This window comes from Amphiprion ocellaris, chromosome 3 (genome assembly GCF_022539595.1).
Source record: "Amphiprion ocellaris isolate individual 3 ecotype Okinawa chromosome 3, ASM2253959v1, whole genome shotgun sequence".
In the NCBI taxonomy this organism is placed as follows: domain Eukaryota; kingdom Metazoa; phylum Chordata; class Actinopteri; family Pomacentridae; genus Amphiprion; species Amphiprion ocellaris.
In genome coordinates, this window is record NC_072768.1 from 2,351,518 (window position 1) to 2,378,344 (window position 26,827).

At 38.3% G+C, this 26,827-nt stretch overlaps 2 protein-coding genes across 7 annotated transcripts in view; one reads left to right on the forward strand and one right to left on the reverse strand.

Annotated features, from left to right (window-relative positions):
- Window positions 1-6,650, forward strand: part of tspan33b (tetraspanin 33b) — a 24,213-nt gene extending 17,563 nt beyond the window's left edge. The window contains exons 7-8 of the mRNA XM_055008928.1: window positions 4,730-4,891; window positions 6,258-6,650. Coding sequence (XP_054864903.1) covers window positions 4,730-4,891; window positions 6,258-6,326 — 231 coding nt within the window. The 3' untranslated portion in view covers window positions 6,327-6,650. The remainder of the gene's footprint in view (window positions 1-4,729; window positions 4,892-6,257) is intronic.
- The window catches only part of ttc38 (tetratricopeptide repeat domain 38), a 23,532-nt gene continuing 3,227 nt past the window's right edge, over window positions 6,523-26,827 (reverse strand). The window contains exons 2-15 of one of the 6 annotated variants that reach the window (XM_023281336.3): window positions 26,600-26,677; window positions 25,377-25,458; window positions 24,590-24,761; window positions 22,910-23,083; window positions 22,495-22,570; window positions 21,984-22,103; window positions 21,771-21,830; window positions 21,495-21,533; window positions 20,880-20,961; window positions 20,288-20,453; window positions 9,130-9,289; window positions 8,585-8,658; window positions 8,079-8,178; window positions 6,523-7,127 (exon numbers count right to left, since the gene is read on the reverse strand). In XM_023281336.3, coding sequence (XP_023137104.2) covers window positions 8,091-8,178; window positions 8,585-8,658; window positions 9,130-9,289; window positions 20,288-20,453; window positions 20,880-20,961; window positions 21,495-21,533; window positions 21,771-21,830; window positions 21,984-22,103; window positions 22,495-22,570; window positions 22,910-23,083; window positions 24,590-24,761; window positions 25,377-25,458; window positions 26,600-26,677 — 1,371 coding nt within the window. In that variant the 3' untranslated portion in view covers window positions 6,523-7,127; window positions 8,079-8,090. Of the gene's footprint in view, window positions 8,179-8,584; window positions 8,659-9,129; window positions 9,290-11,139; window positions 12,733-17,036; window positions 17,445-18,400; window positions 18,560-20,287; window positions 20,454-20,879; window positions 20,962-21,494; window positions 21,534-21,770; window positions 21,831-21,983; window positions 22,104-22,494; window positions 22,571-22,909; window positions 23,084-24,589; window positions 24,762-25,376; window positions 25,459-26,599; window positions 26,678-26,827 lie in introns of those variants that run through there. The other 5 variants (XM_055008924.1, XM_055008925.1, XR_008601105.1 and 2 more) reach the window with 5 other exon arrangements.

A 26,827-nucleotide genomic window follows, 5' to 3' on the forward strand; every position in this document is an offset into this window, starting at 1 on the left:
AAAACAACTTAGAAAAAAACGTCATAGCTTAGTATGTGGTCGAAAACCTGACCAAAATGTCACAAACATGTCATAGTTTAGTAGGTCGTCCAAGATGTGAAAAAAAGTGGACAAAAAGTCATAGTATATTATGTCGTCCAACATGTGGAAAAAAAACGTCGTGGTTTAGTATGTCGTCCAACAACTGAAAAACTAGGTGCCCAGATAGCTCAACTGGTTGAGAAGATGACTCATAAACTGAACTGTGTCAGAGACGCAGGTTCGATTCCAGCTCATGGCAAGTTATTGCAGCTTTTTCTCTTTACTCACCTATTGAAAAAAGGGCCCAAAAAACAACTTAGAAAAAACGTCATAGTTTAGTATGTGGTCGAAAACCTGACCAAAATGTCACAAAAAAGTCATGGTTTAGTATGTCATCCAAAATGTGGAAAAAAGTGGACAAAAAGTCATAGTATAGTATGTCGTCCAAATTACATTATTTCATCATATGGCACGTTTTTACAAGATGTTTGAAAAATCACATTTTTTTTCGACATATTATAGTAAGGCGTTTTTTTTGCGCCAAAATTCATGATGATTTTTTTTTCACAGAAAACCTTTCTGGAGTGTTTTTCACGGCCTCCTTTACATTATTTCATCATATGGCACGTTTTTACAACATGTTTGAAAAATCGCATTTTTTTTCGACATAGTATAGTAAGGCGTTTTTTTTGCGCCAAAATTCATGATGATTTTTTTTTCAAAGAAAACCTTTCTGGAGTGTTTTTCACAGCCTCCTTTACATTATTTCATCATATGGCACGTTTTTACAACATGTTTGAAAAATCGCATTTTTTTTCGACATAGTATAGTAAGGCGTTTTTTTTGCGCCAAAATTCATGATGATTTTTTTTCAAAGAAAACCTTTCTGGAGTGTTTTTCATGGCCTCCTTTACATTATTTCATCATATGGCACGTTTTTACAAGATGTTTGAAAAATCGCATTTTTTTTCGACATAGTATAGTAAGGCGTTTTTTTTGCGCCAAAATTCATGATGACTTTCTTTTCAAAGAAAACCTTTCTGGAGTGTTTTTCACGGCCTCCTTTACATTATTTCATCATATGGCACGTTTTTACAACATGTTTGAAAAATTTTTTTCGACATAGTATAGTAAGGCGGTTTTTTTGCGCCAAAATAGGGTTAGTATGTTGTCCAAAATGTCATTGAACTTCACAGTTTAGTATGTCATCCAAAATGTGACCAAAACGTCATAGTTTAGTATGTCGTCCGAAATGTGGAAAAACTGGAAAAAAAATCATAGTTTAGTAAGTCATCCAAAATGTGGACAAAACGTCATAGTTTAGTATGTCGTCCAAAATATGACCAAAACGTCATAGTTCAGTGTGTCGTCAAAAATGTGGAAAATAGAAGTCATGGTTTAGTATGTCGTCCAACAAATGAAAACTAGGTGCCCAGATAGCTCAACTGGTTGAGAAGGTGACTCATAAACAGCATTGGGTCAGGGTCGTGGGTTCGATTCCAGCTCATGGCAATTTACTGTAGCTTTTTCTCTTTACTCACCTATTGAAAAAAGGGCCCAGAAAACAACTTAGAAAAAAACGTCATAGCTTACTATGTGGTCGAAAACCTGACCAAAATGTCACAAACATGTCATAGTTTAGTAGGTCGTCCAAGATGTGGAAAAAAGTGGACAAAAGTCATAGTATATTATGTCGTCCAAAATGTGGAAAAAAACGTCGTGGTTTAGTATGTCGTCCAACAACTGAAAAGCTAGGTGCCCAGATAGCTCAACTGGTTGAGAAGATGACTCATAAACTGAACCGTGTCAGAGACGTAGGTTCGATTCCAGCTCATGGCAAGTTACTGCAGCTTTTTCTCTTTACTCACCTATTGAAAAAAGGGCCCAAAAAACAACTTAGAAAAAAACGTCATAGTTTAGTATGTGGTCGAAAACCTGACCAAAATGTCACAAAAAAGTCATAGTTTAGTATGTCATCCAAAATGTGGAAAAAAGTGGACAAAAAGTCATAGTATAGTATGTCGTCCAAATTACATTATTTCATCATATGGCACGTTTTTACAACATGTTTGAAAAATCGCATTTCTTTTTCGACATAGTATAGTAAGGCGTTTTTTTTTGCGCCAAAATTCACGATGACTTTTTTTTTCAAAGAAAACCTTTCTGGAGTGTTTTTCACGGCCTCCTTTACATTATTTCATCATATGGCACGTTTTTGCAACATGTTGAAAAATCGCATTTTTTTTCGACATAGTATAGTAAGGCCTTTTTTTTGCGCCAAAATTCATGATGATTTTTTTTTCAAAGAAAACCTTTCTGGAGTGTTTTTCACGGCCTCCTTTACATTATTTCATCATATGGCACGTTTTTACAACATGTTTGAAAAATCGCATTTTTTTTCGACATAGTATAGTAAGGCGTTTTTTTGCGCCAAAATTCATGATGATTTTTTTTTTTCAAAGAAAACCTTTCTGGAGTGTTTTTCACAGCCTGCTTTACATTATTTCATCATATGGCATGTTTTCACAACATGTTTGAAAAATGACATTTTTCGACATAGTATACTATGGCGTTTTTTTTGCGCCAAAATAGGGTTAGTATGTTGTCCAAAATGTCATTAAACGTCACAGTTTAGTATGTCGTCCAAAATGTGACCAAAACGTCATAGTTTAGTCTGTCGTGCAAAATGTCATTAAAACGTCATAGTTTAGTATGTCGTCCAAAATGTGGAAAAAGTGGAAAAAAAGTCGTAGTTTAGTATGTCATCCAAAATGTGGATAAAACGTCATAGTTCAGTAGGTCATCGAAAATATGACCAAAATGTCATATGTCGTCTAAAATGTGGAAAAAAAACGTCATGGTTGAGTATGTCGTCCAACAAATGACAAACTAGGTGCCCAGATAGCTCAACTGGTTGAGACGGTGACTCATTAACAGAACTGAGTGAGAGATGCAGGTTTGATTCCAGCTCATGGCCATTTATTGCAGCTTTTTCTCTCTACTCACCTATTGAATAAAACCAACAAAGGGGCCCAAAAAAAGGTCATAGTTTATTATGTCATCCGAAATGTCACAGTTCAGTATGTCGTCCAACAGGTGAAAAGAGGGTGCCCAGGTCGTCATAAAATCCACATTTTGGGCAACATTGTAAACTATGACTTTTTTCCACATTTTGGATGACATACATAACTATGATGTTTTAATGACATTTTTGACGACATACTAAACTATGACCTTTTGGTCATATTTTCGACAACATACGCAATTCGGTATCCATACATAATGTGCACATGCATTGCACATGCCTGTGCTCAGCACAAGGTCATTTTTTATTAAATATTTCATCTGTTGGAAATGATACATCAACTGAGCAGCCTTGGCGGAGTACTGTGCTCTCTGAGAGCTTTTCTAGTTAGAATAGCCCCCATCCCACAGATGTATTCAAAATCCTACATTCCAAAATTATCTGTACCACAAACCAAACAAGTTAATGGTCTGTGGATGCTGGAATAGAGCCAGTGTTGCTTGACTGTGACAAACAGCGTTTTGATGTTTTTGACACTGAAACCTGCACAAGTGTCAGAGCTGCAGTGGTTCTTTGCCTGGAGGCGACAACAACATGTCAGCATCGGCAGGTATAAACTGCTGTGCTATTACTTTCCTTTCCTTGGGGCTTTGTGAGTTGTCATGCACAGAAGTGGTCTGATAATGAACAACCCGTTTCTCCCTCGAGAAGAATCTGCAGAATGCCTGGTGTGTGACTTTGAGTGCCAGTGAGTCACACGCCAGTTCCATGACGTGGTTTGCATCTAAAAAAAAAGTTCAGAATAATATAATGAACGAGTGAATAATCCAACCAAGTGCATCAACAAAGAGCAGCAGCGCAGTCACAAGCTGAGGCTAACCAACGGGAATATAATGGGAGCATCCAACACAGGCTATTGAGGGTTGATATGGCATCTGAACTGGTGCATATGGCAACATTATCAACCTTTAGAGCGCATTGAAAGCAATGACTTTCTTCCGTCTAAATAGAACTCCTCTTTCATGAAGGTTTTATATTTTGTGTACACAGAATCAACGCCACAGTTGTCTGCACATGCATAAAATTGAGATGTGTGCGCAGATGAGGACGCATGCTAGCACGCAAGCAATATATATGTAAATACTGTACTTGTGGATGCATGAATACACACATTTGCACTCACACAAACAAACGCCTATCTGATCACTGTGCAGACACTGCAGCACAGCACTGCTGACAAAAAAACTAAAGAGTTCATGTAGATCCATCACACTAATATTGATTAAACATCAAGCTACATGGCATACAGATCACAGCAACCTTTTTCTACATGGGTGGAAAAAAATCAATTAATTAAACCATATAAGAACCAATGCAGTGCTGCAACCTGCTGGTAGTAGCCTGCAACTGCATGCTGCAGCTGCATGTCTCCTACAAGGACAAAGTAGTTGCCCTGGTCACAGCCAGTGGGTGTGGTTGTATCACTCTCTTGTCGTTTTCTCTCCTCTTAGCAGTCATCAGTCAACAGTAAACCGTAAATGTGAAATCAAAGTAGCACAAGAAACGTTAAAACAGGAGTGAAAGCATCCTCTGAGAAGTGATTCCACTGTTTTAGGTTCCTGTGGTAACCAAGGTCATCTTTAAAACTCTCACGTTCTTTTCCTTTGTCACTCTGGCACACAGGCAGTGATCAACACCATGTGTGGTTTTGGGGCTCAAACCCAAAACTACTTGGAGGCAAACAAGTCAATCTACCCAGTAGGTTGTGCAGACAGAGCTGTGATGTGGATCGAGTCTCATCTGTTGCTGGTGGGGGCGCTCGCCCTGGGTCTGGCCTTGCCTCAGGTAACCCCGCACATGCACTCAAGTCAATGCAGGCTGTGCACTAATTGGCAGATGTCGTTTGCCATTGCTAACCTCAGATAACTCTGGGCCAAGATGACTCCTGTTTTGTCTTAAGTTCACACATCACACCCACAGCAGTCAATATAGGAATCAACTGAGGCTGAATTGAGTGTGAAGCAATCAACATACTGACTAGACCTGCTCCCTCAAAGGCAGGCGTGCATGGTGCAGGTCTGCGAAATAGTGTGAGCAACACTTCATCAATCAGGATCCTGCACTGTTCATGAAGCATCGAAAGAAAAAAAAAACAGCAATCTAAGTGCTTCTAAGAATGCCCCAGTACAAGTTCACATTGTCTCGCATAAAATATCCTTGTCCTCTTACAAAGGAGAAGAAAACTTGAATAAAAACAGTATTCTAAAGGAAACCAGTAAGGAGTATGTTTAATGTGAGGCCACTGGGATAGAAGTGATTTAATGTGAGATTATACCTAGACAGCAATAACTAGGCACACAGGGACAATGAAATTTTAACTACACATAATTCATTTATGACGCTATCCTTAGATCGAAAGTGCAAGTTAATGTGCACCAGAGGTAGAAGTCTGCATGTGATAATGTAACATCAGACGACGTCTAAGGGAGAAGAACCGCTGCACAAAGCACCTCGAACCTCACAGCGTTAAGAACTGTTCATAAGTCAGGATGTTAGATTGACCATGAAATCAAATTAGCACTTATCAGTAGCTGCCTCTGAATAATTAGTCCACTTACTTATCAAAATGATTCAGATACTGTCACACAACATTTTCGCACAGCATGCAGCTTTGCCACTGGATCTTTAGCCCGATCTCGCTCGTTCTCATCTGTCTGATTGGGTCCCCTGTGATCCTGCTGGGAGGGAAGCATGCGAATTGCCCATGAGTCCTGTCAAAACAATTGCATTAGTATTCTGCTTGCTTTGATGTGCTGTAAATCTGATGATGAAGTTCTCTTTTTAGTCTTGCATTTCCTCACAACACACCATTACTGAATTTGTCTGCACAACAAGCCACATTTAACTCAAAGTGTTAATTATTGAAAAGCTCTATGAAAAGCTGTTTACCACACAATGTGTGTTCTCCCTGCAAGCAGAGCACTTCACAATCAGCTCTGTGAGATGCAATACATAGCAAGTGTTGTAACCTTGCAAAGTATAGAATTATTTCAAGTGACTCCAGGCAGTCTTACCTAAATTTGGAACATTTCCTTTCAGTGCCAACTGAGCATTACAGCACCCTTCTGAGGGACCTTGAGATGCACGGCACAGGCTGTACAGTAACCAAGAGTCTGTTCTGTAATCTAAAGTGGCTGCTGCTGTCCTCTAGATTGCAGGCATTGTGCTGTCCCAGATCCTGATCTCTCAGATCCAAGATGAGATTACCTCAGTGTTGTGAGAGTGGGCAGACGCAGGGGAAGAAACGAGAAGAAAAGAACTTCACTCAGCTCCTCTCATAAGTGCAAGGACATCTTTTTTTACTGCCACTGTATCACTACGATGTTAGAGTACATATCTTATTCTTAACGTGCTGTTGCCTTTGGGCATACAAGTGTGCTGCACTTTATTGCGTTACTTAATCAGTCAGTCACATACAAAGTGCAAAGTGTATATTTATTGGTTTTGAACATGCTTTTTGTATTGACATTGACATGCAGATTTCATCTCTGAAAGTATTTATATTTAAATGTGACAAGTTTGCTAATAAAATTCATTTAAAGCACTTGTTTTCAGGACAGAGTCGCTGTGAGAAAACCTGTTTACAAAAAGCAATTCATTATGTGTGTAGACTTAAGTTATTTATCACAGAAAATGAAAACCTATGATTATTAAGAATTGTGCAAACTTGTTGATAAAAAATATGGAACCCCCAAGTTGTCGATATTAAAAAAAATAACCACTGAAATGCATTTTGTTTAACATAGCAAAATTTAAATTTAAGAAAAGATTTAAACTCAGCTCATTATTATGAAATGTTATTTCCTCAATTATTTTCAAAATACTGGACGTACATTTTCTTCCATTATAGATTTGCATTTTAAGGGGCACCCATATAGCTCAACGCGTTAAGCAGGTGACCCATGTACAGGGGCTGGTCCCTGATGCAGCGGCCCGGGTTCGATTCCTGCTTGTGGCTCTTTGCTGCATGTCTTCCCCCAACTCTTCTCCCCTGTCTCTCTCTCACTCTGCCAAAATAAAGCTGAAAAAAGGCCAAAAAAAAAATTAGCATTTTAAGATGCCATTTTTCCTTGTTAATATATTTAATGTCACATTTCCTTTCTTAAAGTCACTTTTCATGCTAGCTATGCTGTCACTAGCCTCCCAACTTTTAGCTGAGCACATGTCATGCCTTTAAATCTACAAGCTTAACAACTGCTATTCAGCTTTGGCAGTTAGCACCTGTTAGCTGGAGCAGAGACAATGTAGGGTTGTAAATCAATAGCTAGCTGCTACTGTAAATAGACACCGACACCGTAACTAAACCTCTATATATTAGCTTTTAAGTCTACCCTCGCAGCATGTCTAGCGAGCGTGCTAGCAAGGAGGGTGTGTTAATGTGACATTGAGTAATAAACAAAGCTCATAACTCTCACTGAGCTCGCCGGCTAGCTGCTTAGATAACATGCAATAAAATAATAAAAGCAAATGTTAGTTTCGCTGTATTATGCTGACATGCAGCAGCTGCCAAATTCAGAGTATCTTAACTGTCATTGTAGCTCGAGTTTACCGAAGCTAACTGGCTAAATCTGGTAGAGGGTGTTGAGCTTGTTTGCTTCAGAGGCAGAGACATGCATTTAGCTACACGTGAAAAAAAAAAGTGAAAAATGAAATGTGGCATTAAATTATTGAGTGTTATTGAGCATTCTGATATATAAATTGACTAATTTCTTAGATTATTTCGCAAATTATAGATTTAAAATTTTCTTCATGTCAATATTAATTTCAGTATTATCTATTTAATATTGAACACTTGGGGCTTCATACAAAAAGTGTGCTAAGGTCAGGAATGAAAAAAGTGCTGCATAAAGATTTCAGCTGTTTTGAAAACAATGCAAAGCTCCTGGCAAAGAAGTCTCCTAGAGCCAAACACCGGCACGTCAGATTACAGCGGTCACTTTGATGTTTTTTGCATGGGAACGGCTCTGCACACCTTGCAATCATTCTAGTCATGAAGCGCCCGAGCTCTCTGCATCAGACGGTGGGTCAGGGGGGAGTTTGGCCTCACGGCATCACGCTCCACCAGAAGACATCTGGGGGAATTCAGCACAACACAAGACAGCGCGAAGAGATGAACACAGATTCAAAGAGACTACAGGCTGAGAGACTAGCCTGATCAATAATGAAAGTGTAACATAGTGTACAGACAGGGAATGTCAGTTACATAATGGGAGCATGAAAACAGCTTGTGTTCTGTATGCACATGGAAAGACTGGAGCTCTAAGAAAACTGGAGTGGACAGCAGTCCCATCAGCAACTATACAATATCATGATGAAATCTAGTGGTTCAGATAATGCAAGACCTTTCTTTTTTTTTCTACTCACACAACCTCTCAGCAGATTCCTATATAAACATATGGAGGGCAAAGATGCAAGACTATGAAATTGGAAAAGACAGAAGCATCCCATGCTTGGCCTGAAATTCCTCGTGTGCATTACCTTCCCAGTTTCTGGTGATGTTTATTCTCAGACTTCATGGCTGCATGAATAAGCAGTTGATTGAACAGATCCCTCTGTAAACAACAATAGACAAACCCATTAGTAAACACAAACCTCCTCCAACTCCACACAGAGAGTTTCTACCTTTTTCTGTTATACTGTATGTACACTGTTGCACCTTGGAGGATGGTTTTCTGAACACGAAGAACATAAAAAGTCCATCAGCATCCATCACAACGATTCATTATTCATACGCTGGTGCACTGCGCTCCACATTCTCACAAAATGTGGTATGTTCATAGACTGAAGAACTGCAGCCCTTATGCTCAGTGCTCTTCACCTCTGGCCTATTTTTCCAGCAACAGGGATTTCAGTTTTACTCAAAACAAAACAATACGGTATGATCAATGTTATTCTAAGAAAATAAAGCCTCAAGGCTGAAGGCTTTTCAACGGTGCAATGAGAGCTCTGCAGTTTGGTTTTGGATTTGATTTTGTTACATTTTTCATGTTTGTTTACCAGTTATCCATTTCTGTGAAGCTTACCTGCGCATCACTGCCACCTATGTCTACCATGCGGTAGCGTAAAGGGTACAGAAGTTCCACAGCCTGATTGTAGTTGCCCTGGTTGTACTCCATCATTGCCTGACACATAGGAACACCTACAGTCCCTGCCAGCTGATGCTGCTGATTCTCCCCTGGCTCCCTGTGAAGGAAGACATATTTTTAGCAAAAAGAGAAGGAAAAGGGACCAAGAAACAAGTTAAATATACTTTATTTCAAAGCATGGCTCTCTGCTGCACACCTCTGCAAACCAGTCAAGTTGTAGTTTACAATCATGGTCTGTCCAGACTTATATAATATATGCAGAAAAAACTATGAAATGTGTTTACTGAAAGAAACAAAAAGTCCAATTCATGTATCTACTCACATGCTTGGCCAATAAAGTTGATTATGATAGAACACAAAGTTGTAGTCATGTAAGTAGATAAAGCTTAAAATTCTAAAATGTGGATGTATCACAAACATCTTTAAACTGGCAGCACAGAAGATCTATACAATCATCACAGTTTTAGGTGAATTATGGGCAATAAAAAGCTTTTTTGCTGAACATTTAGATGTAACAGGAAGTTGATGAGGATATAAAATGTCATCAGTTCATTATTTTATCCTTTAAGGCATGTATTAAAAAACCCCTTTGATGAAAATAAAGTTTGTTTCACCCTGTTCACATGTCAAGAAAGTCAAGACAGTGTTTTTTATATCATCGGAGACATACTATGAGTGAAATAAGCAGCATAAAATAATTATTTTCGGGCGCCCGTATAGCTCAACGTGTTGAGCAGGCGACCCATGTACAGGGGCTGGTCCCCGACGCAGCTGGCCCGGGTTCGATTCCCGCTCGCGGCCCTTTGCTGCATGTCTTCCCCTGACTCTTCTCCTGTTTCCTGTCTCTCTCACACTGCACCTATCCAATAAAGCCAATAAAAGGCCAAAAAAAAAATAAATAAATAAATAATTATTTTCATGGGAAAAAACTTACGGCCAAAAATGAGTTTTGTGAGATTGAAGTATCTAAATGTCAAATCAGGATATCATTAAGTCCAAGTCACCGTTGGTGCCAGATCTAATTCAGTTCCCTTCAGGCTTTCCTGACATATGTTCACCATAATGAGGTGTACAGAAAACCCAGAAACGCAATGTCTACAGAAGCATAAAAAGCCTTTTGGGTTTATTTATTTGGAGACAGAACAGTCACAACCTGCTTTCAGATATGAAAACCACCTTTCTGTTTTTCTTTTGTTTTTTCCTGTAAATAAAGGAAGCTGTAGTTTGATTAAATGAGCCAGAAGTTGTACCAACAGGTAAACTCTTTCATCAGATTATAATAATCCGATTTGCATATGAAATCATGAAAATCTAAAACTCCACGGGTTTATTTCTACCGACTGACAAGCGTATTAATGTATGTTTCTACTGAGAAGGATCCTCCTCACCAATGTTCCCTGTAATTTTTCCTGAGTCTGAGCAAACACACAAACTCCCTGAGCGTCCCTTGGACCACTGTGAGCAACATCAGACGTGTGCACTGTGGTCACACCAGCATCACATCCATTCAAGTTACATGGTTCATTAAAAGAATCACATTACAGCATTTACATTTCTGTTAAAACACTTTGACAACAGGAGCCAGTTGAAGGCTGCAGTGATTTTAGTGACACTACAATGTATAAGAGTGAAGTTATTGAATATTTGTCTCTCTTTACTGTTGCAGTGGTTTTGCAAATTGCAGACGGACCCTGTTCACTCCATGGACACCAATGTTATTCCTGTAGCTTGAAAGACAGCTACTTTTGATAAAACTGGGCTTGTAGCACATTGTCTGCTTTGCAACAATGGGAAAGAGGCACCGTTTATGTTTTGACAACCTATATCTAATGAGTTATTGATGCTGGAAGTCCGAATCTGTGAATATCTTTCCAACTTTACTGAACTTGGGGCCACTACCACCTAAGGAGTGATATATTTAATTTTGAAAAAAGCATTTAGCCATACTTAAAGCTTTAAGTGCTTTATTAACACGGAACTAAAAATTTTGTATTGTTTTATTACAGGTTCTGTCTGAAAAGAGGTGGCATCATTTTAAACAGTGAAATCAAACTAACAAAATGTAATGACCAACCAGTGAGCAATACTGGATTCTGCAAAAACATAAACAACTTTTTTTTAAATCTAAATCTTAACACAGTTAATGTATTAACTTATTTTTGTGTGTATGCATGTATTTATTGATTTATTTAGTACTGTTAACATAGAGTTCTGAGTGAATTTTTCTTAAGATAGGCAAAGGTCATTTATTGATTACATATAGGCTATTAAATGTTGATTAAAAACTAAAAAGCATTTAAAAAAACAACAACAGGCATTTATTGAGTCACTAAAATACTGTAGAGTACAGACCACATCAGCATGATTATAAGCATCCTCTGGTAAATTAACAACCAGATACTGATGTCTCTCACCATATGGACTTCAGGAGATGATGAGATGATGATAAACTGTGACCTACTGGTTGGGTTCTCTCTCTCTTCTCATGTTTCTTACATGTTTGTCCCCTGACAGCCGGGTCCTAATGTTTTTTGAGCAACACACCATACTATGACGTATTTACAATGATGGTTCTACTATGGAACCAGTTTGACATGTTCAGGTGTTCTTTGTGTGAAAACTCAGAGATTTCAGGGATCAGAAGGTGGTTTTAAACTTTCTTTGTTAACTTTCTGCTTCAACTTTAAACTAAATTTCCTTGACTAACCCCGCCCTCTGGACTTCCAGGAAGCTGTGTTCCTATTGGCTGTCCAGGTGGCTGCTTGGTGTTATCAGGAACACCTGAGCAGCTTGGTGTTATCAGGAACACCTGAGCAGCTCAGTGTCTTCCTGCTTTATTTAGCTGCAGCCAAACATTTCCTCTGTTTCTCTTCACCAGTGAACTGGGTTTGGGTCCATTGCTTTAGTTTGTTCTTTAGACGTTGGCTTGCAGCTTCCTGCAGTAAAATCGTCTTTAATGTGTTTCTTCTTGTGTTTTAGGGCTTTGAACTGGATAGTTGTCTTGGTAAATGTGGTTCTTTAGCCACAGTTTGCACATGGTGCTAATGTGTGCAGTGATTAGTGGATTTGGTGCAGGTGAGTTGTGTCTTTATCTTGGCTGTAGTGAGTCTTCAGAGGTTTCTGGTCAGACACATTCTGTATTCTTGTGAACCAGCGTTGGTTGTCCAGAAGGTAAGAGTTCCTGTCCTGATTCTCTGTTCTCAGAGGTTCTCTGGTAGGCTGCAGGAGACTTTAGCATTTGGGTTGTGCTGGTTTGATTTTTGTACGGTTTCATTTGGACGACTATCTTGAGGCTCCTCCATGTGGTTTAGTGAGGTTTTCTGGAACAGTTCTACAAAGCAACCTGCAGCATAAGAGACTTTGAGAGTTTTTAGGAAGTTCTGGAGAACAGATTTTAGAGCAGCAGAAACATTAGTCAGCAGTTTGAGCAGGAGAAGGTGATCTTCAGAGTAGAAATGAGAAGGAAACCTTCTTGACCCGTGTGGTGAGGTCATGTATCAAGAGTTTGAGCAGGTTGTGAAGAGTCTGTAGTTCTTTGGTCTGAAAGCACAAGAAGAGTCGACTCATTAAAGGAGAAAACGGGAGATGTTGTTTTTTCTGTCGCTCTGCAGTTTCCAGTTTCCTTAGACTGAATATCAAGTTTATATTTTAAATGATTTACCATGTGAGCCCAAGAAGACTTCAATAAACTCCCTTCATCCCCTCGACACAACAGATTTCATTACTGTGTTAAATCTTTTTTTTTTGTTTTTGAGTTTTAATCATAGTTTTAGCATAGTTTTTTCTCTTTGCTTGTTTAGTTTTGTCATCTGTGTGAAAGGTGCTAAACAAATAAAGCTGAACTGATGAATTGAATAATTGACTAACTCATGATTGTGACAACAGAAGTATTTTCATTGTGATTTAAGGGTTTGTTTCATTTTTAAGGTTGGGGTTAAAATCTTGACAGAAAAAAAAGATTAAAGAAATAAACTACAGTAAAGAAGCAATTAAATCAAAGGAAAAAACATTTAATATAATAAAACTTTTAAACAGAAAATTAAACATTAAATACAATTAAATTACATTAGACAAAATATTTAATTAGATAATTAAATGGAAGATACAAAGCATGTAATTATGAAATTAAACAAAATTTTTAAACAAAAATATTAAACATTAAAGATGAAATATTTTAGATAATTAAACATTTAAAAACTACAATTAAACAAGAATATTACACATTTAGAAAAATGCAAAACATTTAATTCGATTATTAAACCTTTAAAAGTCAAAACATTTAATTAAAAAATTAAATGTTTAATTAGAAAATTAAATCTTAAAGACAATAAAACTTTAAATAGGAATTAAACAGAAAATACAATGAAGCATTAAAAAAGAAAATTAAACATTAAAAGGTGGTAAAACATTTAAAAAGAAAAACCTTAAAGATTTAATCGAAAAATTAAACATTGGGAAAGAAAAGGACATTTTTCAAACAAGCCGATAAAACATTTGAAAAAACAACAATTAAACATTAAAAAGACAAAACATTTCGAAATCTGATCAGACATTAGAACAGAATAAAAGGTGAGATACAAGAAAAACTAAACATTTAAGAAGAATCAAACTAAAGATAAAACCTTTGAAAGGGCACCAGTTAAACTTTAGAAGATCAAATTAAACAGAGGAGACAATAAAATGATGAAATGAGTAAAAACAGATAAAGGCCATAAAGCATTTTCTAGTCTGAAATGAAAACATCAAGTTGTTTCTTCAAAAATTTCCTCTTTCTATGTTCTTGGTTTGATTGTGGACAGATTTACTAAGAACTCATATCAGAAAACTGCTTTCCAGATAAAGTCTACTAGTAGTTGAAGGCATCGATCAAACTGTTACCTTCTCATCTCCACAAACTTTACTGTTCAGTGAAGAGAATCAAAGTTTGTTGAGGATTTCTAAAAAACCCACAGGTGAAGGTCTGAGAATAACTCAGATCGATGGTCTAAATGTGAAATCAAGACTCATGGTCACAAGTTTTAAGGCTTCTGTTAACCAGAAAGTTCAAACTAACAGAGAACTACTGAGAAACTTTTAAAATTTCAGTCCTCAGACTGTCTAAAGGTTCAAACTAACAGAGAACTGCTCAAGAACTTTTAGGATTTCAGTCATCAGACTGTCTGAAGGTTCAAACTAACAGAGAACTACTCAGGAACTTAGAAGATATCAGTCCTTGGACTGTCTGAAAGTTAAATCTAACAGAGATCTACTGTGGGACTTGGAAAATTTCAGCCCTCAGACTGTCTGAAGGTTCAAACTAACAGAGAACTACTGTGGGACTTAGAAAATTTCAGCCCTCAGACTGTGTGAAAGCTCAGGTCCTGAGGACTCGGGAGGTGTGGAGGCTTTGGAAAGTCTTGGAACTGAGGGTTCCACCCTCCAGCACAAAGGCTGAAGTCCAACCTCCTGAGAAAAACGGTCGAGTCGAGACGCGAGTTGAAAAAAACTCGAAAATGACAAAAAATAGATGATAAATGCGCAAAAAAAAGAAGAATTAGTATCTGAGCGAGTAGCTCAGGGGGATAAGAAGAGGACTACCAAGTGGAAGGTCGCAGGTTCGAGACCCACCACCGGCAGTTTTCTTTCTTTGTCTTTGTCAGAATTTTGATAAAACTTAAGAAGTGTCTGGTCTTGAACCAGCGACCTGCAGCTCCATAGGCAAATCCTTAACTCACTGAGCTACAGATCAGATACAAAGAAATAATTTCGTCGTCCCTTTGGCATCGTAGTTCCTGAAGTGACCACATGGGTGGAGCCAAGGCGGAGTCTGGGTGGAGTCAGGGCGGAGAGTAGGTGGGGAGGTGGGTGGCGGCCTCCCCCCTCTACTCCCCCGCCACCCACCACACCTTCCCCCACCCGACGAGTTCTTCGAGTCTCCACGAATTCTTCGAGTCTCGACGGGTTTTCCCGAGTTTCTGGAGTTTCCACCAGGTCGGAGGTAGAACAACTTGTCATGAAGAGGTGTTGAAGTCGGCCAGGATGGACTGACTTTTTACAGCGAGTAGAAGGAAGATGACTAGAAGAGCAGGTCTTTAACCACCATCCATAAAATCCATGGAGTCGCTCCAGAGAAATGAAGGGACGTCACCTTTTATCAACCTCCATCCAGATGTTCAACTTGATATCTTTGAGATTTTTAGCACCACAAACCTTTAGTATCACACTTTATTATCAATTATTAGGACTTTAATGAAATCCACCAGCAGATTTAGTTTTTGTTGACAAACTTTATTCTTGTCGTCGTGGGACTGCAGTATTTAAAACTCTTCCTTCTATTTGACCTCATGTTTATTAGTTTTAGTGGAGAAAGTTATTTTAATTGTCCATTAGTTTCTTAAAAACTAAATAATAAATTGGATTAGTCAAGAGCTTTAAATTTCTTTGTCATATTTTAAATATGACAAAAAAATAAAAAAAAATAAAGCATCTTGAGACAATTTGACCTGTAATTGGCATTATATCAATAAAATTGAATTTAAATTGTATGTATCTTTTAATGGAATAATTCAGCCATATATGTTGGAAAACACATTTTCTTTGTCCATTAATCTGTCGTTTTCTCCAGTAATTCATTTCTTGTTTTGGTTTATAAAATGTCAAACCCAAATATATTCAGTTTACTGACATAAAAACCAAAAAGATTTACATTCATGATGCAGGAATCAGGCAGTTTTTCACTTTTTATCTTAGTTTAGTCAGAAAGATAGTTGATAATGTGTGAATTTTTGCAGCTTGTGAGCCGTAGAAGGTTTTAGTCTTTGGGGCCGAGTGTCAAAAAACATTTAGAAACCAACATCAACAAAACACTCAACAAAGATTTGAACATCATTAAAGGGAAATCCAACTTTTGCATGACAATGTGTAATTAAAGGACATTTATTTCCAACGTAAATGTGTGATATTCATTCTCTGGAGCTTTCTCTTCACATCGTCTTCCACCTGGACTGGTTTGGTCGGGAGCATGTGCAACAAACATTTGAAAAACTGCACTTTAACATCAATGAATGACACTGAAGTTTAAACTCTACATAAATGAGACTGAGTCTGGATGTGCTGCTCTGTCATTAACTCCTAAATTTAGGGAAAGTTCAAACAAAAGAGGACAGTTCAGATCAGACTTGAGAATGAGCTTATTTTGAACAAACATCTCAGACTTTCTGAGCTTCAGCACCTCTAGCAAGATATTTTAACAACAAGCAACTCAAGAGATCCAGAAGTTGGAGAGAGTTAGCTTTAGCTGAGCCAAAGAACATGTGGGACGCTAACCTAGCAAACATTTCAGACTTTTCTCTGTGAATTCTGAGAAATAATTTCCTATTTAATGACAGAGCTACACATCTTAACTCAGTCTCATTAAAACAGACTCTAATTCAGTGTCATCCATCCATATTAAAGTGCAGTTACCCAAAATGTTTGTTGAATGAGCGCCAACAAAACCTGTCCAGGTAGAAGGTCACTTTGACAAACAGGAAGTGGAAGATTCCAAGCAGATTTATAGAAGGAGGAACCAGACTGTACTAAGTGTGGTCGAGTATAGAGGGGTGTTTTGTGGTTTTTTTTAAGGCTGATAATGATTATTAGTGAGACATTTGGAGTAGATATTCATTTGCAGTAAATGAAAGCATTTAAAATCTTGGAGTTCAAACTTAGAAGAACACAAACTCTAACAGAAAACTTTGTTGATACGTTTTTGTTTTGTTTGCAGATGTTAAGTTAAAGGAGTTTTATTCGTGACGTATAACCAATCAAATCACTCCAGAAGACAGAGCGACCACAGGTAGATAAAGGTTCAGAGCCAAAGTAGCGCCATTTTTAAATTTATTTATTACCGTAAATCAGTAAAAAATAAAATACTGATAATCAGTAAATCAGTCAGCCCACAATTACTACAATTCTACAGTGGATGTGTCTTTTATACAGTATATGATGTATACACTATGTTTATTTCTTCCTCTGTTGTTTTCTGGATTGTACTCAGCTGCATGCCTTCGTCCACCCGGCCTCCGTTGACTCGTCCCGCCTGCCGTCTCTGGAGCTGAAGCTGGATTGGAACAGACCAAAGTACAGTCAAATCACGATGCCAGCTGCCTCTCAAAAGGCTCCTTCATCTGGCAGGTGGCGCCACTTCTTCTGAGGGGAAGCTGAGCTGGCCCAGCAGAACTTTGGAGATGTGTTCCAGTGGTTGGTGGATGTGTGGGGAGATAGAGAGGGACCTTTGAATTGTTCACAAAGGAAAACAGGGAACCCATTGGTAGTTTTAGTTTAGGCTGCTACTGCGGTGTGTTTTGGGGTTTTAAGAGGTGAACAGGAAGAGTTCTTTTTCTGTACTGATTATCTTTTACTTTGTTCCTGGTTGGAATGGCCATCAATGTCAACATGAAGTTCACTTTTAGTTCTGTTTATTTATTTTTATTTTACTAACACCCATTTGCTTTTAACCCCCTCACATGTTGTGTTGTTGTAAACTTACTCTTTCAAATAAATACTCGTCTAACCCTCTGGAAACCAGCGTTTAGACTGTTTTTGTGTTGCTCCTCACCTACTTCAGACAGCCGGGACATAACAACGTTTTGTGGACTAAAGGCTAAACTATGACGTTTTTAGAGCGACATGCTAAACTATGACGTTTGTTGGGCGACACGCTATACTATAGGCTTTTTTAATTGACATATTACTGACCTTTTTTTTGTTTTAGTTTTTTTTGTTGTTTTTTTAGCAACATATTATAAGAATTTGAACAGTTTTAAAAATTACTATACTTTTACTTGTGCAATGAAATATTATTCTATGGCATTTTTTAGACAACATATTATACTCTGATGTTTTCTTGAATTACATACTATTTTGACAATACACTGCACTATGACATTTTTTGAACCACATATCATACATGACAATTTTAGGCAACATCCTATCATTTTGCACTTTTTGAACCACATAATAATCTATGGGGGGTTTTTTGCCGACATGCTATACTATGAACTACAGGCCATACTATGTTATTCTTGAAAAGTATTCTATACTATGACATTTTCTGAACTACATCCTATACTATGGCGTTATACACAGAGTGCTTTGGTCACATGTTGACTTATAATCTAGATTTTTTCCTGTTTTGTTTTTTGATGGGATTACCACAGACCTGACTGTGAACACCGTCGACACCCACCTGAGGGAGACGCTGTCTAAGATCTCAAGGCTGCTTGGTCGTGGTCTTTCTGGCACATACTCTTCAAAGATGAGCCGGGAAGTTTAACACTGATGGAATGACACCAGGTCTAAGCCAACAAACTTCCAATTCCTCCTCAACCCATAGTCTCTGGGAAACCTACATGGAGTAAGAAAAGTAGACAGAGAAGTAATTAAGTCTGTACACAACATATTAAAAAGAAATCATGCTAATAAATTAAGTACAAATAACCAAATTAGCCAATATACTGGAGACCAGAGCTATTTAATTTGATAAGTATAACCTTGTTTAGTAACATTTCAATTATTTGAGAGCAGTCCTAAAGAACTGCCTGTAATCCCAATCATAAAATGGGTTTGGAGGAAGAACATAGATGGTAATCTGGATATACATGATTTAGGCTTTTTAACTACTATTGGTAGTATTCGTGGTAGTAATAGCAATGCGACTACTACTAGCAGTAGTGGTAGTACACTAACTACTGCTGCTGATACTGGCACTGCTACTACAACTTGTAATACAATTACAAATGCTGATACTACTTCTACAACTCGAACTGCTATTTATACTACTACTACTGCTTGTAACTTTTAGTATTACTACTACTGCTTGTACAACTATACTACAGCTACTATTAATCGTCTGGTATTTGGTTGTCAAGCTGCTAGCTCGTCTTTGTGTTTTGCCAGTGGCTAACTAGTTAGCTTTCATAGACTGGAAGCTCTGAACAAGATTTCATAATGAAAAAAGAGCCAAAAACTATTCTTACCTTTGAAAAGTCATTCCAAGTTTCCTTGTCTCAGTCGTATGACGTAGTGTGTAACTGTATGCAGCACAGTGAAACGGCACTAGCCTCGTCATAGCATGCAGCTCAAAGGAGCGTGTCCTATCTACTGATTCATATCTATGAGAACAACGATGGCTGCACATAAGGACGCCTGACGTTGATTAGCTGCGTAAATACCATTATATACAGTCTATGGTAAATACGTATGTGAATCGCATCATTGGCTGCAGCAGCCAGTCACCGGTCACTCACTGACTCACACTGAAAAATAGCACAGAATGAATTGTTACATGTTTACTTTATTTACAATTTAGGTCGGATTTTTTTTGTGTGTGCGCAGCACAGATTTTCTGTGCGTGGAGACCGTGTCAGCAGTGCGCAATTGCGTACGCACACAGCTTAGAGGGAACAGTGCTCCTCACTGTAAGGCCAAAGAATCCATACTGTGGTGAGACTTTCTAGGATTAGCTGATGCTCACAGTCACTACCTCTGACTGAAAAATTACACTGTGGCAAAATATGGATTATGAAGAACTGTGCAATCCTCCCAAGCCAAGATAATAAAAGTGACATGATACATGTGAGTGCTAAAATTAAATAAATGCAAAGCTGGAACACGCCTGCAGCCTTCCTGATGATTCAAAGTAAATCTGTGTTGAGGAGAAATTTTCTGTTTTTTACCCAAGTATTGACTTTCCAGATGATACCACATGTGTTACACAACAGTGGAAACATGACAACATTAAGGACTGGTTTCAATTGGCAACTTTTTTGCGGTTTGTATGTGGCACAAAATGGAGAGCCCAGCCTGTCAGTAGCTGGGACGCCAGAACATTCTAACCACAGAACTCCACAGAGGCAGCAACTCCTGGTACAACAGCTGCTACAGAGGGAAGACCCCTCTCCCCGAGACAGACTGCAGCTCTCAATTCCCTTCCTGACTGTACTCTGCCTCTATCTCACATCCTACGCTTAGCCTTGTTTCTCTGCCTGTTTTACATAAGGCTTGTGTTGCTCTTATGTAAGGCTGACACAGTGTTGAGGTGTGCAGTGAGGGGAAGAAATGGCACGGAACTTACTTAGCTAATTCCTGGAGGCCCTCCAGCAGACGCTGACTCGTCCTGCTCTCTTTAGCTCCCAGCGACACCATGAGGAAGTGGAGGTCGTTAAACAAGGTCACGTGATCGTCGGTGTGAGGCTGGGTTACCTGGAGCAGCTCCTGCCAGCGGTCCTTCACACACACACCTGAAACACAGCAGCACAAACTCACAGGTATTGATTTAAGGCTACAAGATATATTTTCTGAAGCAGTAAGGTGGTCAGTTCATTTCTAAAATAGAGACAAAGTTAAAGCATGTGGTCGGAGGTTCTACTAATTACCCTCATTTTCAATGCTGCACTTTGAGTTTCAGGTTAATGAAGTATGATAACTGAGATTATCTCGCCTCATTAGCAGTTTTGCATGTCTTAAATGGCCCTAAATTAGATGTTACAGTTGCCCTTCAGCTCGTTAGTAACACATTAACAAATGTTGCAACATTTTCATCTGGGCAAATGGTGCAGTCTTGAAAATGTCCTTCTAGAGCAAAGAAGCACAAAAAACTCTGACATCCAACAAGCTTTTTGAATTTCCATAATATCCTTATATATAGTATGTCTAATATAGCTTACCTTCCATTTCCAGCCTGCAGAGCATTGAACTGGCATCCACAGTGTCCAACATGGATCCTGAGGCCTTACAACGTTTGAATACCTTGGGGAAATACGGCACACTTCCACTATTCATCTCAAACGCTGAAAGATGTAACATGGAACTGCCACAAGATGACAAGATTTTTCAAAGAAATCAAATTTTAAAAAAAGACATGTATGTTTTACGGGACTCCCCCGATGTTAGTGGTTAAACATTCATGAATTTCAGCTGACTCGATGTAAGAATTTCTGTTGTGTTCAAATTTCAGTAAGTAACATTAGAAATGTTCTTCTGAACGTGGAGGACATCAAAGAGCTCTACTTTCAAATTGTCTCTTCTATTTTCAGAGTGTCTGAATAAAAAAATAATCAGCTTTGGCAGTTGACACTGAAATGGGTGTGGGTGGTTTCCTGGCTTTCACATCTTCATATGGATTTGACTTCCATTTGCTCACACTTACCCTCTTGACTCATACCAAACACAACACATTGCTGTTAGCCTGTATCCCCTGTGTATTAGTGCATGCACGATTCCCAAACATCTCAGACAGATATACCATCAAAGTCTTGAAGCAACCTTTAACACAAACCAACCTGAGCATCATATATCTGCAGCGCTGCTTCATATTGCCCCTGTGGAGGAGGAGGAGGAGGAGGTGGTGAGAAAGATGAATTTGAATAACTTCAGACTTGAGAGATAAGCAAGGTTGATAAATTGTATTTCACAGATGCAAACACAAATTAATCTTACAATATAATCAACTCCAGACTTCAAATTACCCATGGGAAACGATATCATAAATACAAGTTCGGCAAACCCTCCTACTGCCAACTATTCGCTTGACTGACAAAACTCATTATAATCTTTACCTTCTCAATGAAGTATAGAGCCCAATGCCAGTAGTTATGACTAGCCAGCACATCAGAAACCTGGAATTAAACATTATATATTTCAGTTTTTCTTCCTTCCCCTTTTTCGATTTGTAATTTAATTCAGAGGTCTGTGCAACTCTACAAGGTTATCAAGATGTGATTCATCGGGAAAAAAACCCCACATGACTAAGGAACAAGCAAAAGCAGTACCTGCCAGTCTTTCTCTCTGCCCTCCATGAACTTCAAGCCTTTGTCCACCTCCGCCTTCATCTCACAAACATGGGCCACAGAGTGGACGGACCAAGCATCATCTGGAGTGAGAGCGAGGCCCTGCACAAGACAGTTCAACACCTTTAAACATGAAGAAGCAATGCAGGCGCAGAAAGAAAAAAAAGATTTCTTACTGCACAGTAAAATGACAATTCAAAACTAATTGCATGCTTAACTTTCAGCTACTATCTTCCATTTCATCTGTGATGTTCCTCAATCTGTTTTCAAGTGACCCTCATGTCACAGCTGCTTTGTATGCATTAGGCATTCAGCACAGATGAGTCAGGGCACCGAGGTCTGGATCAGCTGCTTATTATTGTTGGTCTTTGACAGCAAATTACTTGCCGAATTGAAATGACACAATCAGCACAGGCAGAGACAGCCTGGAACACCCAGCAACAATAATGGCAACAGCGTGTACAACAGACTTTAATGGAGAAGAAAATCTCACCTCCATGGCCACTTTTTCTGCCTGGTCATAGAAGCGAGTCTCTAGGAGACCAAAAGAATATAGTCCTTTCAGACAGCTGAGGACACACACACACGCGCACGCACGCACGCACGCACACACACACACACACACACACAAGCTCTCATTACAAAATACAGAAAGCAAAGACCTTCTACTGCTAGGATGATGAAAAGCAGCCACACACCATTAAATATAAAAATCCTCAGTATTGCACAGTGATGCATTGTAATAGCTTGTCATGATGGCATCTAGTTTATGCGTTAAATATAGGACGTGTTACAGCCTAATGCATCCATTTGTAGCTCAGTGTGGTCAATATTTGCTTTAGTGTTGTGTGCAAGTTGTTGAATTATTTTACTGAATGACTGATCAGTTTGTATGCTGTTTTCTGTACCTGGACAAAGGCATATGTGGTTTCCAGTAGGGGAGCACCCTGGCAACAGAGTCCCTCATCGGGGTTTGGGCTCCCATATAGAAATAGGCATCATGGGAAAACTTGAGGGCCAACAAATCAGTGGGATGATCCACAAGAATATCTTCCCATACATCGCAGGCTTTTGGAAAATTCCTACAAGAAACATGAGTCACCGTCAAAAACAAGCGCAGTCCTGGGTAGCAGCGAAGGACAACAGAATGCAAGAGAATCCCAGATGTAAATATGTTTCATCAGGAAATTATATAATTAACTTCCAAGACAATATTAAGAAACCAAATGGTTCCTTGATATTACAGTATATCCGACTATACCGTGGGGAAATAAGACACAGAAAATGAAATCCAAATATTACCAGCTAGATAGAGAGTGTAATCTACAGGAGACTCTGGTACGACATGTCACAGATGATCGCTGTTGATGTGAAGCACGAGGCAGCATCACATGTAGACTCACAAAGAGGAACTGAGGAACTGAACATCATCTGATAAATAAAAACATTCTTGCAGTTTTGTGCTACATAAAAAGACGGAATTCTTTCACAGGCGACCCATTTCCTTTAGCAAAGTGAAACTTACCTCTTTTCTAATGGGACCTAACAATTATTGAATTATAGAACTGTGACACGCAAGATTAAATTTGTGGAAATGTCTCTCTTAGGACAAGTTTAGTCTTTAATACTCTTACTTGAAACATTTAAAAAATATTTCATAGTAACAAAACTATAAGTAGAAGCTTTTATGGAATTATAATAGAAATTGATTATGTTAATGAACATTTTATAATATTCTGTTGGCAGGGGTTTGTTTCTTTATAAAATACGCCTGCTTGCACTGCCAAAGTGTGTTTTTCTCAGGAAGTCTTTAAAATTAATTGTACTGCAGTCACAACTGGTCAGATTTTTGCTTTTAATTTGAATTTGATGGCTTCACAGTTGGTAAACTTTATCTTTGTGTTATGGTGAAAATTTTCATTTGTAAGCATGTTTTCTATTCAGTTCTTTATAATTCAATTTACAGCCACTTACAATTAAGAAAATTTGGTTTTTCATACTAAAGGTGGAAACGTTTTTGTTAAAATCAGTGAATATCTCCACATGGTCTGCTAGCTGTCCATTCCGTTTGTGCTGAAAAAAATAAACCTGGTGTTTGTACTCAGCCCTCGGATACAGACAAAGTGACTCAGAGGCTTTTTTCTACAAGAAAAGATTCCACATATATTTGGACTTCCACAGTCCAAAGAGTGTCTGGGCTAATTCCTTTTCAGTTCATTAATATCTATCTATTTGATGTGCATTATTATCTTTAAATTACGCTGAATATATTGTATTTCAACCTAATACAGATTTTATTTTTACATGAAGATTTAAAATGTTTTAAATGATGACAAATTAATTTGATTGAATCCTATAGTTTCATACGTCTGCTAGTTTCATGTCTTATTTCCAGAGCTGGTGATTGTGATGTAAAAATGCTGTTTCTTATAAGGAACTACCGGGGTTATCTCTACTTTTCCTTCAAATGTGTCCTGGAATCTCCCACGATAACTTCTGAGAGGGTTTGTGGTCGTCTTATATGTCCATTCCTATTCATCCTTCTGTTTTGCCTTTCCTTGCTGTGGCAGCTTGGCTCTGGATCTTACCCGTGTGAGAACAGCTCCATGGCTTTGACATGAAGCCTTTCTCTCGGAGAGATGTCCTGGCTGTTGGCGAGCTCCACTGTTTGCTTCACAGCGCCGGCCAGACGCTCATCCAGCCGGGTGCTGCTTGTTGTTGCCACCAGCTCCAACCCGGTGCTTATCACATGACCCATAACTGAAGGCAAAACAAACAACACTGGCCTTTTCTTTCTGGACTTTCCCTCTGCAGTAAAACAGCTACCGTGACAAATCACATGCACTTGTAAAGGTTTTAGCTTTGAACTGAAGCCAGACATGGAGAACCTGTTGTTGAGAATTCATATTCACAGTGTAAGCAACATTAAACTTAAAAACTTCAAACTGGCTTCCTTATGTAACCACATATTAAGATCATCATCAGCAACTAAATGAAAAAGCAGCTTGTAAGCTCTCTGGAGCATCATAAAGTGTTGAACCTGCATAAAAAGGGTTAACTCATTTGCATGAACAACAACTAAACATTGAAAACATCTGAAAGGAGGAACTGACCTCTTCCACGTTTATTTAAAGTATAGAGGGCCATGCAGTCATCTTTAATCATGCAGTAGATACAATTACCACTGTAATTCTTCTCTCATTTTCTATCCTTCTTTTTTAACTGTGATTTGCTGTTTACGCCGTGTATACACTGTTTTAAACTTCTGTTCTGCTACCTTCTAGCCACTTCCACTTTGAAAGTTTCCATACCTCTTCAAAACTTACTTGGCTAAGTTAAAGATTGAATTAAATAAATGATGCCATATTTATTTACCAAAGTTAGGGTCAGCTGCCTGGATAGCAGAAATGCATCCTTCAAATCCTCCCAAGGTTTCATCATTCCTCCATTTCACATACTGGGAGCCAAACAAAACTGAGTTGTTAGGAGTAGTTTTCATTCATATATGCAGCAGTCTGCAGATAATCTCAGCATGCAAACTTTATGCATGCAGTGCCTATAAGAAGTATTCACTCCTCTTGGAAGGCTTCTGTTTTTATTGCTTTTCAGCATTAAATCATGGTCAATATAATTTGGCTATTTTGACCAAAACATAAAATAAGTGACTGAACAAGTATTCAAGGTGCAGGTCCTTTAAAGATGCAGTAAACGGCTAAAAGCCACACGACTGGTGAAGTGGATCATCTGAGCTCTATGAATGTGTCTCAAATGACTGCAGTATAAAGACACCAGTATCTGTCAGTTTTTGCTTTTTTTTTGTTTTGTTTTTGTTTGTTTTTTTTGGGGGGGGCAAACAAAGCTGAGTTGTTAGGAGTAGTTTTCATTCATATATGCAGCAGTCTGCAGATAATCTGATCAAATGAGCGTCACGGCTGAAATGTTTCTTTATAACCTGGGGTGCCACTATTTATTTATTATCTTTAACTATGATTCATAATCCACAGACATGAAACAGTGCAGGTTTAGAACAAAGGTTGGGTGCTGGATCTGGTCCAGATTTTGAATGAAGATGGGGTTGTAAATACTGTTTAATCCTCCTTAAACAGTGTTCATTTTTGACAGTTTGGTCAATATTTATGCAGTATGTCTGTCACTGAAATAGGAAATACTCTTTTAAGATGCATTTTATATTGAATTTTTTGTATAAAGTAACTTTTTTAATGTTGAAAATGTTCAAAACAATCTTTTTAAATTTTCCCCTTACGGTTATTGTCTATCCACACAGGGCTCAATATCTTTACTGAGCCCAAAGGTGCATCTGCTATAAACTAACCTGTCGGGGGTGAATACTTATGCAATCACTTATCTTTCATTTTATAATTTTATCTGACACTACTGTGCAGAAATCTGACGAAAACATTTTGTCAACAAAAAAAAAAAAAAAAAAAAATTATATTGACCGTGATTCATTGTTGGAAAGGAAGAAAAGGAGGGGAAATTCCAAGGAGGGTGAATACTTTTTAGTACTTTGAGGTACGGTATATAACGAGGTTTGCAGATAATCTCAGTGCGGACAGGACAGGTGTGTGTTGGTTTACCTGTGTGAGTATAGCATCATACAGTTTGCAAGCTTCATTACTGCTGGTGGACAGAGGAAGACCCTCTGCTCTCCAAGCCTGTAAGGAACACAAATACTAGGATTGTGACACACGTATTGACACAGAGCACTTTCAGTTTAGCTAGTACACGTTTCCTACCCTCAATATCTGAGGGTAAAGTTGTATTTTTACAGCAGGACACTCAATAAACGGGTTTTAATGCTGCTA